Here is a 12,765-nt window from a genome sequence, read left to right on the forward strand (position 1 = left end):
ACAAGTTCCTTTCTTAATGTCCCTCCAAAACCCATTTTACAAGTTGAAGTACCCATCTTTTTCACCACAACTTTACTTTACAACTTTTTTCTTAATGTCCCTCCTAAACCCATTTTACAAGTTGAAGTACCCAACTTTTTCACCCAGAACTATATTTCACAGCTTTTTAAATGCCCACAACACCAAGCAATACTTATCAAATGGCATTTCAGAACAAGTTCTTTTCTTAATGTTCCTCCTAAACCTATTTTACAAGTTGAGGTACCTATCCTTTTCACCACAACTTTACTTTACAACTTTTGTGCACACCACAATATCATGCAATTTTCCAATCCAGTTTATATTTTTTTTTTTGTGCACGCGACAATATAAAGGAAGTTTCCACTTCTGCTCAGATTTTTATCAAAGAGATGAAAAAATTTAAAATACTGTACCAAATTGTTTAATATAATATTGAAGGTTAAAGTTATCTTCTGAATTTTATTAAAGAACTTACAGTTCAATTCTAATTTCTCCAAAGAAAATAAAAATCTTCCATTTCAGTTCTTAATTTCACAAAGACAAAAGGAAATTTAAAGTTCTATTTGAAATTTCTCAATGAAGTGAAGAAAAGTTCAAGCACTCTTCTGAATTTTCTCAATGAAAAAGAACTTAGTTTTTGATGAATTCTATTTTTCCTAATAATATAAAAAGGTTCCACTTCAGTTCAGATGTTTCCCCAAAGACATAAATTTTAAATTCTCCTCCAAATTTTTTGTAGAAGATAGAAAAAGTTACACATAGATCGTGAATATTTCTCTATGGAGATAAGGAGCTAATTTTCTCATTGATGTGAATAAAAGTTCAAGTTCTTTTCCTAACTATCCATATGAAAAGAAATAAGTTACAGATCAATTCTATTTTTCAAGAAAAAATAAAAATTTTCCACTTCAGTTCAGATTTTTCTCAAAGAGATGGAAAAATTTTAAATTACTGTTCTAAATTTTTCATAGAAGATAGAAAAAGTTTTACATTGATCATAAAAAGTTAACTCAAGTCTGAATTTTATTAAATAACTTACAGTTCAATTCTAATTTCGCCAGAGAAAAATAAAAATCTTCCACTTCAGTTCTTAATTTCACAAAGACACAAAGAAATTTAAAGTTCTCTTCTGAATTTTCTTAGAGAAAATAAAAAAGTTATAGTTCAATCCTAGTTTTTTTCAAAGAAAATGAAAAATCTACAACACACATGCAGCGTGAGAGAGAAATACACAGTCGACCGGGGGGGATTTTCCTGCGTGTTTGGTTAGGTTAGATTAGGTTAGACTAGATTAAATTAGGTTAGACTAGATTAAGTTAGGTTAGATTAGGCTAGGTTAAGGCAGGTTAGGTAGGTTAGGTTAGCTAGCTAGCCGGGTCTCCATGTTTAAGTTAGGTTAGGCTAGGCTGGATTAAGTTATGTTAGGTTAGGTTAAGTTAGGTTAGGTTAGCCTAAGTACGCGCGCGTACGTAGGCTAACCTAACCTAGCTTAACCTAACCTAACAAAGTTGGAAAATGTGTTTAGAATGAACATTAAGAAGAGATGTTGCTCTGAAATGTCTTTTGAAAGGTATTTCTTGATGTTGAGGTATCCAAAATGCTGTAAAGTAAAGTTGTGGGTGAAAAGGAAGGATGCTACATCTTATAAAATGGGTTTAGAAAGGACATGAAGAAGGAACTTGCTCTGAAATGTCTTTTGAAAAGTATTTCTTGGTGTTGAGGTATCCAAAAAGCTGTAAAGTATAGTTGCAGGTGAAAAGGTTGGGAACTTCAACATGTAAAATGGGTTTAAGAAGGACATTAAAAAAATAACTTGTTCTGAAATGCCTTTTGAAAAGTATTGCTTGGTGTTGTGGGCATTCGAAAAGCTGTAAAGTATAGTTCTGGGTGAAAAAGTTGGGTACTTAAACTTGTAAAATGGGTTTAGGAGGGACATTAAGAAAAGAACTTGTTCTGAAATGCCCTTTGAAAAGTATTGCTTGGTGTTGGAGCATTAAAAAAGCTTTAAAGTAAAATTTTAGGTGAAAAGGATGAGTACTTCAATTGGTAAAATGGGTTTACGACGGTCACCACGAAAAGAACTTGTTCTGAAATGTCTTTGAAAAGTATTGTTTGATGTTGGAGCATTCAAAAAGCTGTAGAGTAAAGTTGTGGATGAAAAGGATGGTTACTTCAACTTGTAAAATGGGTTTACAATGGAAATTATGAAAAGAACTTGTTCTGAAATGTCTTTGAAAAGTATTGCATGATATTGGCGCATTCAAAAGCTGTAAAGTAAAGTTGTGGGTGAAAAGGATGGATGCCTCAACTTGTAAAATGGGTCTAGGAGGGATTTTAAGAAAGGAACTTGCTCTTAAATGCCTTTTGAAAAGTATTGCTTGGTGTTGAGGTATCCAAAAAGTTGTAAAGTAAAGTTGTGGGTGAAAAGGATGGGTGCTTCAACTTGTAAAATGGGTTTAGAAGGGACATTAAGAAAATAAGTTGCTCTGAAATGCCTTTTGAATGGTATTTCTTGGTGTTGAGGCATCCAAAAAGCTGTAAAGTAAAGTTGTGAGTGAAAAGGATGGATGCTTCAACTTGTAAAATTGGTTTAGGAGGAACATTAAGAAAGGAACTTGCTCTGAAATGCCCTTTGAAAAGTATTGCTTGGTGTTGAGATATCCAAAAAGCTGTAAAGTAAAGTTGTGGGTGAACAGGACGGGTACTTCAAGTTGGAAAATGAGTTTAGAATGGACTTTAAGAAATGAACTTGCTCTGAAATGCCTTTTGAAATGTATATTTTGTGTTGAGGTATCCAAAAGGCTGTAGAGTAAAGATTTGGGTGAAAAGGATGGATGCTTCAAATTGTAAAATGGGCTTAAGAGGGACATTAAGAAAAGATGTTGCTCTGAAATGCCTTTTGAAACGTATTTCTTGGTGTCGGGGGATCCAAAAAGCTGTAAAGTAAAGTTGTGGGTGAAAAGGAAGGATGCTTCAACTTGTAAAATGGGCTTAGAAGGGACATTAAGAAAGGAACTTGCTCTGAAATGTCTTTTGAAAAGTATTTCTTGGTGTTGAGATATCCAAAAAGCTGTAAATTAAAGTTGTGGGTGAAAAGGATGGGTACTTCAACTTGGAAAATTAGTCTATGAATGACATTAAGAAAAAGACTTGTTCTGAAATGTCTTTTGAAAAGTATTTCTTGGTGTTGTGGTATTCAAAAGACTGTAAAGTAAAGTTGTTTGTGAAAAAGATAAGTGCTTCAAGTTGGAAAATAGGTTTAGAAGGGACATTGAGAAAATAGCTTGTTCTGAAATGCCCTTTGAAAAGTATTGCTTGGTGTTGGGGCATTCAAAAAGCTGTAAAGTAAAGTTGTGGGTAAAAAGTACGGGTACTTCAACTTGTAAAATGGGTTTAGGAGGGACATTAAGAAAAGAACTTGTTGTGAAGTGCATTTAAAAGTATTGCTTGGTTTTGTGGCATTCAAGAGCTGTAAAGTAATGTTGTGTGTGAAGAGGATGGGTACTTCAACTTGTAAAATGGGTTTAGGAGGGATATTAAGAAAGGAACTGGTTCTGAAAGGACGTTTGAAAAGTATTGCTTGGTGTTGGGGCATTCAAAAGCTGTAAAGTAAAGATGTGGGTGAAGTGGATGGGTACTTCAACTTGTAAAATGGGTTTAGGAGGGACATTAAGAAAAGAACTGGTTCTGAAATGTCATTTGAAAAGTATTGCTTGGTGTTGGAGTATTCAAAAGCTGTAAAGTAAAATTGTGGGTGAGAAGGATGGGTACTTCAAGTTGGAAAATGGGTTTAGAAGGGACATTAAGAAAATAACGTGTTCTGAAATGCCTTTTGAAAAGTATTGCTTGGTGTTGTGGCCTTCAAGAGCTGTAAAGTAATGTTGTGGTTGAAAAGTATGGGTACTTCAACTTGTAAAATGGGTTTGGGAGGGACATTAAGAAAAGAACTGGTTCTGAAATGCCTTTTTAAAAGTATTTCTTTGTGTTTGGGCATTCAAAAGCTTTAAAGTAAAGTTGTGGGTGAGAAGGATGGGTACTTCAAGTTGTAAAATAGGTTTAGAAGGGACATTAAGAAAATAACTTGTTCTGACATGCCTTTTGAAAAGTATTACTTGGAGTTGGGGCATTCAAAAAGCTGTAAAGTAAAGTTGCGGGTGAAAAGGATGGGAACTTCAACTTGTAAAATGACTTTAGGAGGGACATTAAGAGAGGAACTGGTTCTGAAATGCTATTTGAAAAATATTGCTTGGTGTTGAAGCATTCAAAAGCTGTAAAGTAAAGTTGTGGGTGAGAAGGATGGGTACTTCAACTTGTAAAATAGGTTTAGAAGGGAAATTAAGAAACTAAGTTGTTCTGATATGCCTTTTGAAAAGTATTGCTTGTTGTTATGGCCTTCAAGAGCTGTAAAGTAATGTTGTGGGTGAAATGGATGGGTACTTCAACTTGTAAAATGGGTTTGAAGGGATATTAAGACAAGAACTTGTTCTGAAATGCCTTTGAAAAGTATTGCTTGATGTTGGAGTATTCAAAAATCAGTATAGTAAAGTTGTGGGTGTAAAGAATGGGTACTTCAATTTGTAAAATGGGTTTAGGAAGGACATTAAGAAAAGAACTTGATCTGAAATGGCTTTGAAAAATATTGATTGGTATTGGAGCTTTCAAAAATCAGTATAGCAAAGTTGTGGGTGAAAGGGATGGGTACTTCAACTTGTAAAATGGGTTTAGGATGGACATTAAGAAAATAACTTGGTCTTAAAAGATATAATAAAGCCATAAAAAGTATTAAAAAATGGGGCCACCGGGGCCTTTGGGGTGCTGGGAGTCCTTTGGGGGTCTGGGGGGGGCCCTTTGGGCCGGGTGGTCCTTTGGGTACCTGGTGAGGGCCTTTGGGGGCTGGGGGAGGGCCTTTGGGAGCCCGGGGAGGGCCTTTGGGGGTCCGGGGGCCCTTTGGGAGCCTGGGGGACCTTTGAGGACCGGGGGAGGGCCTTTGGGGGCCCGGGGAGGGCGTTTGGGGATCCGGGGGCCCTTTGGGAGCTTGGGGGACCTTTGAGGACCGGGGCTTCCTTCGGGGTTGGGGTTGGGGGATTGGAACCCTTTGGGTTGGGGTGTGGGGGATGGGAACCCTTTGGGGTTGGGGTAGGGGACCTCACGACACTGTTAAAATACAACTTGTGTATTATAACGACCACAGAGTTTCACCCTTAAATTCTCTTCTAAAATCTTCTTTTAAAATGTCTCTAACTGTTTCGCCGAAATAATTCCCTAAAATAGTTAAAACGGTTTCGCCCAAATAATCCCTAAACGTAATTTCAACGTGTTCCTTTTGTCTTGGCATCTCTGCGCTGACACATTTCAAATTATTTGGAAACCCTTACGTGAATCAATCTCTTCATTGCTAAGATCGAAACATTCGCTCGGAGACAGTTCTCTTTAGAAACAACAAATTAATTCCCCTCTCGTGAATCAATTCTCTTTAGAAACAACAAATTAATTCTCCTTTAATGTCAATCAATCAATCATGACATCACCTGTCAGACATTATTAAACTTCGCCTGGAAACAATTTGATTAATGATTGACAGTACCTGTCAGACATTATTAAATTTTGCCCGGAAACAATTTGATTAATGACTGACAGCACAGGTGTTCCAAATTCCCAATCGCTTTAATTAACCACGTGTTCTCCCTAGGGAGGCTATGGCCATATATGGTGTTAAAAAAAGTTGTAGGTGGCATCAGGGGTGGGCAATGGGAGTATAAGATATATATATATATATATATATATATATATATATATATATACATATTTATATATATGTATATGTATATATATAGTATATATATATACATATGTATACATGTATATATGCACATATATATGTATATATATATATATGCATATGTGATGTATGTGTGTGCATATCTATATATATATATATATATATATATATATAAAACTTACATTAAAATACGAAGTTTAAAACTAAAAATGCTCTAAAAACTTTTAAAACAGCCTCCGCATCCTTACTTCAATGAAGTTCAACCAGGACTGATAAATAAAATGATGAGAGAGGTGAAATCATTCAAATGAAATAAAATGAAATTATTAACTGCAAGTTTTCAAAGCTAATGTTGCCTTTTTAGCAGCTAGTCTCAAAGGCCTTTTTGAAACGGGTTCAATACTATTGTCAATTGGTTTAATAGAATATTTTGTTAGATCATTTTTAATTGGATTTGAGTATAAAGAATTCAGTGAATACTCTCCTAGGTCCCTATTTAAGGAAATATTTTTATTTATTTTGAGCCTAATTTCGATAGATTCGAACTATCTGTTTTATCTCCAAATCACTACTAATGAGAGAGGATTGTTTCAAAAGTATTGTGTGGCTGGGATTATCAAATATACTGCTAGCTAAACCAGAATCAAAGGAGTTATTCAGACTATTAGCAACCAACGCTTTGTCTATGTCTTCTTTGTGCTGGTGTATCTGAAATGCCTTTTGAAAAGTATTGCTTGGTGTTGTTGCCTTCAAGAGCTGTAAAGTAATGTTGTGGGTGAAAAGGATGGGTACTTCAACTTGTAAAATGGGTTTAGGAGGGATATTATGAAAAGAACTTGTTCTGAAATGCCTTTGAAAAGTATTGCTTGATGTTGGAGTATTCAAAAATCAGTATAGTAAAGTTGTGGGTGTAAAGGGATGGGTACTTCAACTTGTAAAATGGGTTTAGGATGGACATTAAGAAAATAACTTGTTCTGAAAAGATATAATAAAGCAATAAAAAGTATTAAAAAATGGGGCCTCAGGGGCCTTTGAGGTGCTGGGGGTCCTTTGGGGGTCTGGGGGGGCCTTTAGGGCCGGGTGGTCATTTGGGGACCTGGTGAGGGCCTTTGGGGGCTGGGGGAGGGCCTTTGGGGGGCCGGGGGTGGGCCTTGGGGGGGCCGGGGGCCCTTTGGGAGCCTGGGGGACCTTTGAGGACCGGGGGAGGGCCTTTGGGGGCCCGGGGAGGGCGTTTGGGGATCCGGGGGCCCTTTGGGAGCTTGGGGGACCTTTGAGGACCGGGGCTTCCTTCGGGGTTGGGGTAGGGGGATTGGAACCCTTTGGGGTTGGGGTAGGGGGATTGGAACCCTTTGGGGTTGGGGTAGGGGACCTCACGACACTGTTAAAATACAACTTGTGTATTATAACGACCACAGAGTTTCACACTTAAATTCTCTTCTAAAATCATCTTTTAAAATGTCTCTAACTGTTTCGCCGAAATAATTCCCTAAAATGGTTAAAACGGTTTCGCCCAAATAATCCCTAAACGTAATTTCAGCGTGTTCCTTTTGTCTTGGCATCTCTGCGCTGACACATTTCAAATTATTTGGAAACCCTTACGTGAATCAATCTCTTCATTGCTAAGATCGAAACATTCGCTCGGAGACAGTTCTCTTTAGAAACAACAAATTAATTCCCCTCTCGTGAATCAATTCTCTTTAGAAACAACAAATTAATTCCCCTTTAATGTCAATCAATCAATCATGACATCACCTGTCAGACATTATTGAACTTCGCCTGGAAACAATTTGATTAATAATTGACAGTACCTGTCAGACATTATTAAACTTTGCCCGGAAACAATTTGATTAATGACTGACAGCACAGGTGTTCCAAATTCCCAATCGCTTTAATTAACCACGTGTTCTCCCTAGGGAGGCTATGCCCATATATGGTGTTAAAAAAGTTGTAGGTGGCAGCAGGGGTGGGCAATGGGAGTATAAGATAGCCTTCTACTTTATATATATATATATATATATATATATATATATATATATATATATATATATATATATATATATATATATATATATATATATATATATATATATATATATATATATATATATATATATATATATATATATATATATATATATATATATATATATATATATATATATATATATGTATATATATATAATTTTTCTTTAATGTTTTGGTTAAGACGGCGCTTGGACATAGGGTCGAAATATTCACCGATTTAGAATTGCACTGTCTTGGAAAAAAAATTTCCCTATTGTTTTTAAGTTGTGTTTGTTTGATATGGAAAGACAGTGTGTTCTTCGTCAATATTTGCGTCTCACTAATCCCATATTGTGCACTTGTTCATTTTAAGACATGAAAAAAAAGTTGAAATAAAATTATCATGTTAAAAAAATAAACTTCAAAAAAGTATTAAAAAAATGGGGGAATGGGCCCAAAAAGTTGAAGGGAGGGGGCCCCTAGGAGTTTGGGGAGAGGGGAACCCTGGAGGTTGAGGTCATCGGTTGCGGTCCTTGATGTTCAAATCTATAAACGTCTAACTAATCCCATATTGTGTAGTTGTTCATTCTAAGACATGTAAAAGAAGTTGAAATAAAATTATCATGTTAAAAAAATAAACTTCAAAAAAGTATAAAAAATAGGGGTATGGGCCCAAAATGTTGGAGAAGAGGGGGCCCCTTAGAGGCTGGGGAGAAGGGAACCCAGGAGGTTGAGGTCCTTGGAGGTTGAGGTCATTGGTTTTGGTCCTTGATATTCAAATCTATAATCGTGTCACTAATCCCATTTCCCATATCTCAAATATTGTTTCATGTACTTGTTCATTCTAAGACATTTAAAAAAAAAGATGACAAAAATTTATCATGTTAAAAAAAATAAACTTAAAAAAAGTATAAAAAATGGGGGGATGGGCCCAAAAAGTTTGGGAGAGGGGCCCCTTGAAGGTTGGGGAGAGGGGAACCCTGGAGGTTGAGGTCCTTGGTGGCTAGGGTCATTGGTGGTTCCTACTCATAATCATCTCACTAGTTGATTTGTAAGGATTTGTAAGGATTGTCCTGAATTTCCATATTAAAATTCTTTTCTTGTCATCTACATCTTTATTGGTATCAGCTTTTTATATTGACAACACTGCTTAAATAGTACTTCTATAATATACAGAACACAGTCGGGAAGTAAAGCTAGGTTAATTCACAATGTCATCTAGTCACCAATGGCTCTATTACTTTCAACTTTTTAGCATACTCCATGGCCAAAAACAATATTTTATATCGCCAACGTCCCAAATTGTGTACATGTCTGTTATAGCGACCACAGAGTTTTACCCCAAATAATTCCCCTAAAATGTCAATTAATCTCTGACGTTTTCTATGTTCTGGCAGCTGTGCACAGATATATTTTTAACTTACCATCCTCTCAGACTTACCTTAACTGTTACGTGCTTTTTAACTCTTTTACTCCCTTTCATACAATCCAATCGAAAATATGAATAATATTTCGCTTTGTTTCATCCGCTATGAAAGTTCTACTTCAAGAATATTCGATCATCAGATAAGAGGATTTTATAAACAAAGTCTGGAATCATAACAAACAGTTATTACATAGGTTGATTTCGACTGCATCCTGTTACATAAATTCAAGGTAAATTCATTGACCTAGAAATAGGTGTGTAATCTTATTCGTCCACGGATTGTAGCCCTCTGATTGGCTGTCATATTGTTCGTCCAGTATTCTACCTCATTGGAGGTCAATGATCATGTTCGTCCAGGAGTATTACCTCTTCTTCTACTTTAATCCTCCCCAGTCCCTGGGGGAAGGGCTTCAAGTTATGAACTTTGCCCATTGTTTACATATAGTATTGGTTATTTGGGTGTACACACGTTTTCAGAGGGCATTTTTTCTGGTGGGTGTGAGGGTCGAGGGGAGGGTGTTACGTGGGAGGAGCTTCCCATAGAGGAATTGCTCATGGGCAAGGGAATTATCCATGAAAGGGCACCGAATTTCCCAGCATTATTTAAAACACAATCAGAAATTAAGTAAAACAACCTTTTTTCCAACTGAAAGTAAGGAGCACATTTTAAACTTAAAACGAACAGAAATTATTACGTATATGAGGGGGTCTGCCCCCTCGTCAATACCTCGCTCTTTAAGCTAAAGTTTTTTAGTACTTTTAAAAGAGCTTTTTATTCTAATTAAGGACCTTGTGATTCAGGGGTCGTTCTTAAAGAAATAGAACAAAATTCAAACTTTAGCGTAAAAAGTGAGGTATTGACAGGGGGACAACCCCCCCTCAGATACCTAATAATTTCTGTTCGTTTTAATTTTTAATGTCGCTCCTTACTTTCAGTTGAAAAAACTTGTTTTTTTTATTTACTAAATAAAGGCATGAATTTGAAGGACCAAAACTTTCACTTTTGGGCTTGTCTTTAAGGAAAACAAAAGTTTTTGGCTGCTATTCTTCAAATCTGACTCGAAAAATTCACAGGAAAAAATCCACAAGAAAGTAGGAAAACAGACTTTGTGGCTCTTAATCCTATCAGCGAAAACTCTAATGATTACAATATTTGCAGTGTTAAATTTGGAATAGTCATTATGCTTTTTACTTGGCTCTTTACTGGTAGAAATCATGACAAACAAGAAAATAAAGTTTGTGTCAAATTGCAATATCCTAATAGGCTCCCAACTCAGCTCTTATGGCTATTGATTGTTCAATATATTACTTTTCAACGCTTATTTTATCTTTCAATCTAAGTGTAACATTTCTGATCCCTCTATTTTAAGGAAAATATCAGAATCAATATTTTTACGTTCGTAAACCTTGCAATTACAACATAGCCAACTCTCTCATGGCATAGATTACGTATCCCTGCACAAGGGCTTTTTATTACCTCCGATTGACTGTGGAGGAAAACCGGGTTGAAAATAAAGAAATAAAATTATCACCAAAAATAATATACAATCAAGGTCAATCAATGCCGTTTTGTAATGATGTTCTCAATAAATGTCACTACCAGTGAATTGGTATGATGTATCGCAGTATCTTTTAGTTACTTTATATTTCAAAGAACTGACCCCCCTCCCCCATCCTCCCCCTAAGTTCCTTCTTAAAATTACATAGAATAAAAGGTGATGAAAGATGAAAAATATGTTAAATATAACATACACAAGATAAAACCATAATCACTACAATAAATGGACACTAATTTCCCGTACTAACACATAAAACCTAAACAAAATTTCAACAACCCTAAGGTTGTTCTTTGGGCTTTGGGCCATCAATTGCTCTTTGGGTCAAAAATGTGTTTTCACTTCTGAATTTTTGTTTACGGAGAAAAAACAAGAACTGCAGGTACTAACCATAAAAATTTGTGGCGCATAAAAAGACCCATTTAAAACTAATAAAGAGGCATGGTTTTTCCTCGACCTGTTTTAATCAGAAACAATGCCAATCTTCAAATGCTCGTGTAGCCCTAGAGCTACTTAAGGAACTTGGATAGAAAAACCTTGAGCTGACTAAAATGCTGACTTTACGCAGATTGACTTCCACCTCTTTCTTGAATTCAAAGTTGCCCTAATGAGCAGACTTCCAAACTTACAGGGGAAAAGATAGAATAAAAAAATATATACAACGTCATTGCTTATATCAATTAATCACTTCTTACCATTCGTTGTTGGCAATTGATGAAGCCCGTTTTAAGCAGCTTCCTCACCGTTATAACAGATGACTAACTAGTCAAGGGGACCTTGAATGTAACCTTGATATCACATAGCTTTTGGTAATATTCTTTTTTTTCGTCTTACCAATCAGTGGTAAAGAAACGGGGCGGCTGTCGTTTCAAAGATGAAGTGTTGCAAAAGAATTTGAAACTAGATAAGCATCAAGTTTGGCAAGTTATGTCTCCTGTAAAGTAAGCAAGCCCCTTTGATTTTGACCAGTTGTTAAACTTTACCCCTATTCTATAAAATAAAAGCCTAGGCGTGGTAGAACTTTGCTAGTTATTTTCTAGAAAAAAATTAACATTCTTGGGTCAATTTAAACCTTTCATTCTTAGCTAGTCATCTATATTAAAACTCAGTTCTGTAATTTACGTCATATTCTTTCTATGTTCCGGAAAAGATTATTCGAAGATGATTTACAATTTTTTTTATCTTATTTATTATCGTTTTAATGTCAAATATGTAGCTCCTACTATCAATTTTACAATTCAAGATAAGAGGCAAAAAATTGAATAAGAGCAATAACTTGTTAGTCTTTTTTTTGAATTCTTGAAATATGTCATCAATAGCCAAATTATTAATATTATTTGGCTTCCTAGTTTATGTTGCCTTATGTAAAAAGAATAAAATATCGATTGTAAATGGTGGCTATAAGGATGTGATTATTAGCATTGCAGATAATGTCGTAGTTTCTGATGAGGAAGTTTTCATTGAACAGTTAGAGGTATTTTGTTTTCCTATTTTTTTTTTTACTCTCAAGATTAACAGTGCCACTTTGATAATATACCAGTTTTGGTTTTAAAACTGTTTGTTATATCAAAGAAATTGAAAGTCTTGTTTTTAGTTCAACTATATTCTTAGAAAAGGAATGCGGAAAGTACGGTTCCTGAGACATATATAGTATGTGTAGTATTTTTGTATGACCCAAAGCTATTTATTATATCTTAAAATTTTAGCACATTATTGGTTTGCAAGCAAATTTTTTTATTGGATTTTCTTTTGTAAAAAATTAGAAAAAAAGATAGTTTAAACAAAACGTGGAACCGTATTTAACAAAACGTGGAACCTTGAGTTTGAGACTAAACGATTTATAAAGTGCTTGTAACTTTTAAGTGGAGAATTTATTCGCATACTTAGACTAAGGACCACCACTACCTGAACATGCATAGGACAACAATCGCAGATCTTACGCTTAATCTGCCCTTCCTCTACAGCCAAAGCACCCTTCA

At 35.5% G+C, this 12,765-nt stretch overlaps 2 protein-coding genes across 4 annotated transcripts in view; both read left to right on the forward strand.

Annotated features, from left to right (window-relative positions):
- The window catches only part of LOC148946274 (E3 SUMO-protein ligase PIAS1-like), a 506,129-nt gene that overhangs the window by 235,343 nt on the left and 258,021 nt on the right, over positions 1-12,765 (forward strand). The window lies entirely within an intron of this gene.
- LOC148946276 (calcium-activated chloride channel regulator 2-like) overlaps positions 12,079-12,765 on the forward strand; it is a 200,303-nt gene continuing 199,616 nt past the window's right edge. Inside the window, exon 1 of the mRNA XM_089098334.1 lies at positions 12,079-12,260. Within this exon, the coding sequence (XP_088954460.1) occupies positions 12,093-12,260 (168 nt within the window). The 5' untranslated portion in view covers positions 12,079-12,092. The remainder of the gene's footprint in view (positions 12,261-12,765) is intronic.

This window comes from Artemia sp. Qi Xiang Cuo, chromosome 12 (genome assembly GCF_049724085.1).
Source record: "Artemia sp. Qi Xiang Cuo chromosome 12, ASM4972408v1, whole genome shotgun sequence".
In the NCBI taxonomy this organism is placed as follows: domain Eukaryota; kingdom Metazoa; phylum Arthropoda; class Branchiopoda; order Anostraca; family Artemiidae; genus Artemia; species Artemia sp. Qi Xiang Cuo.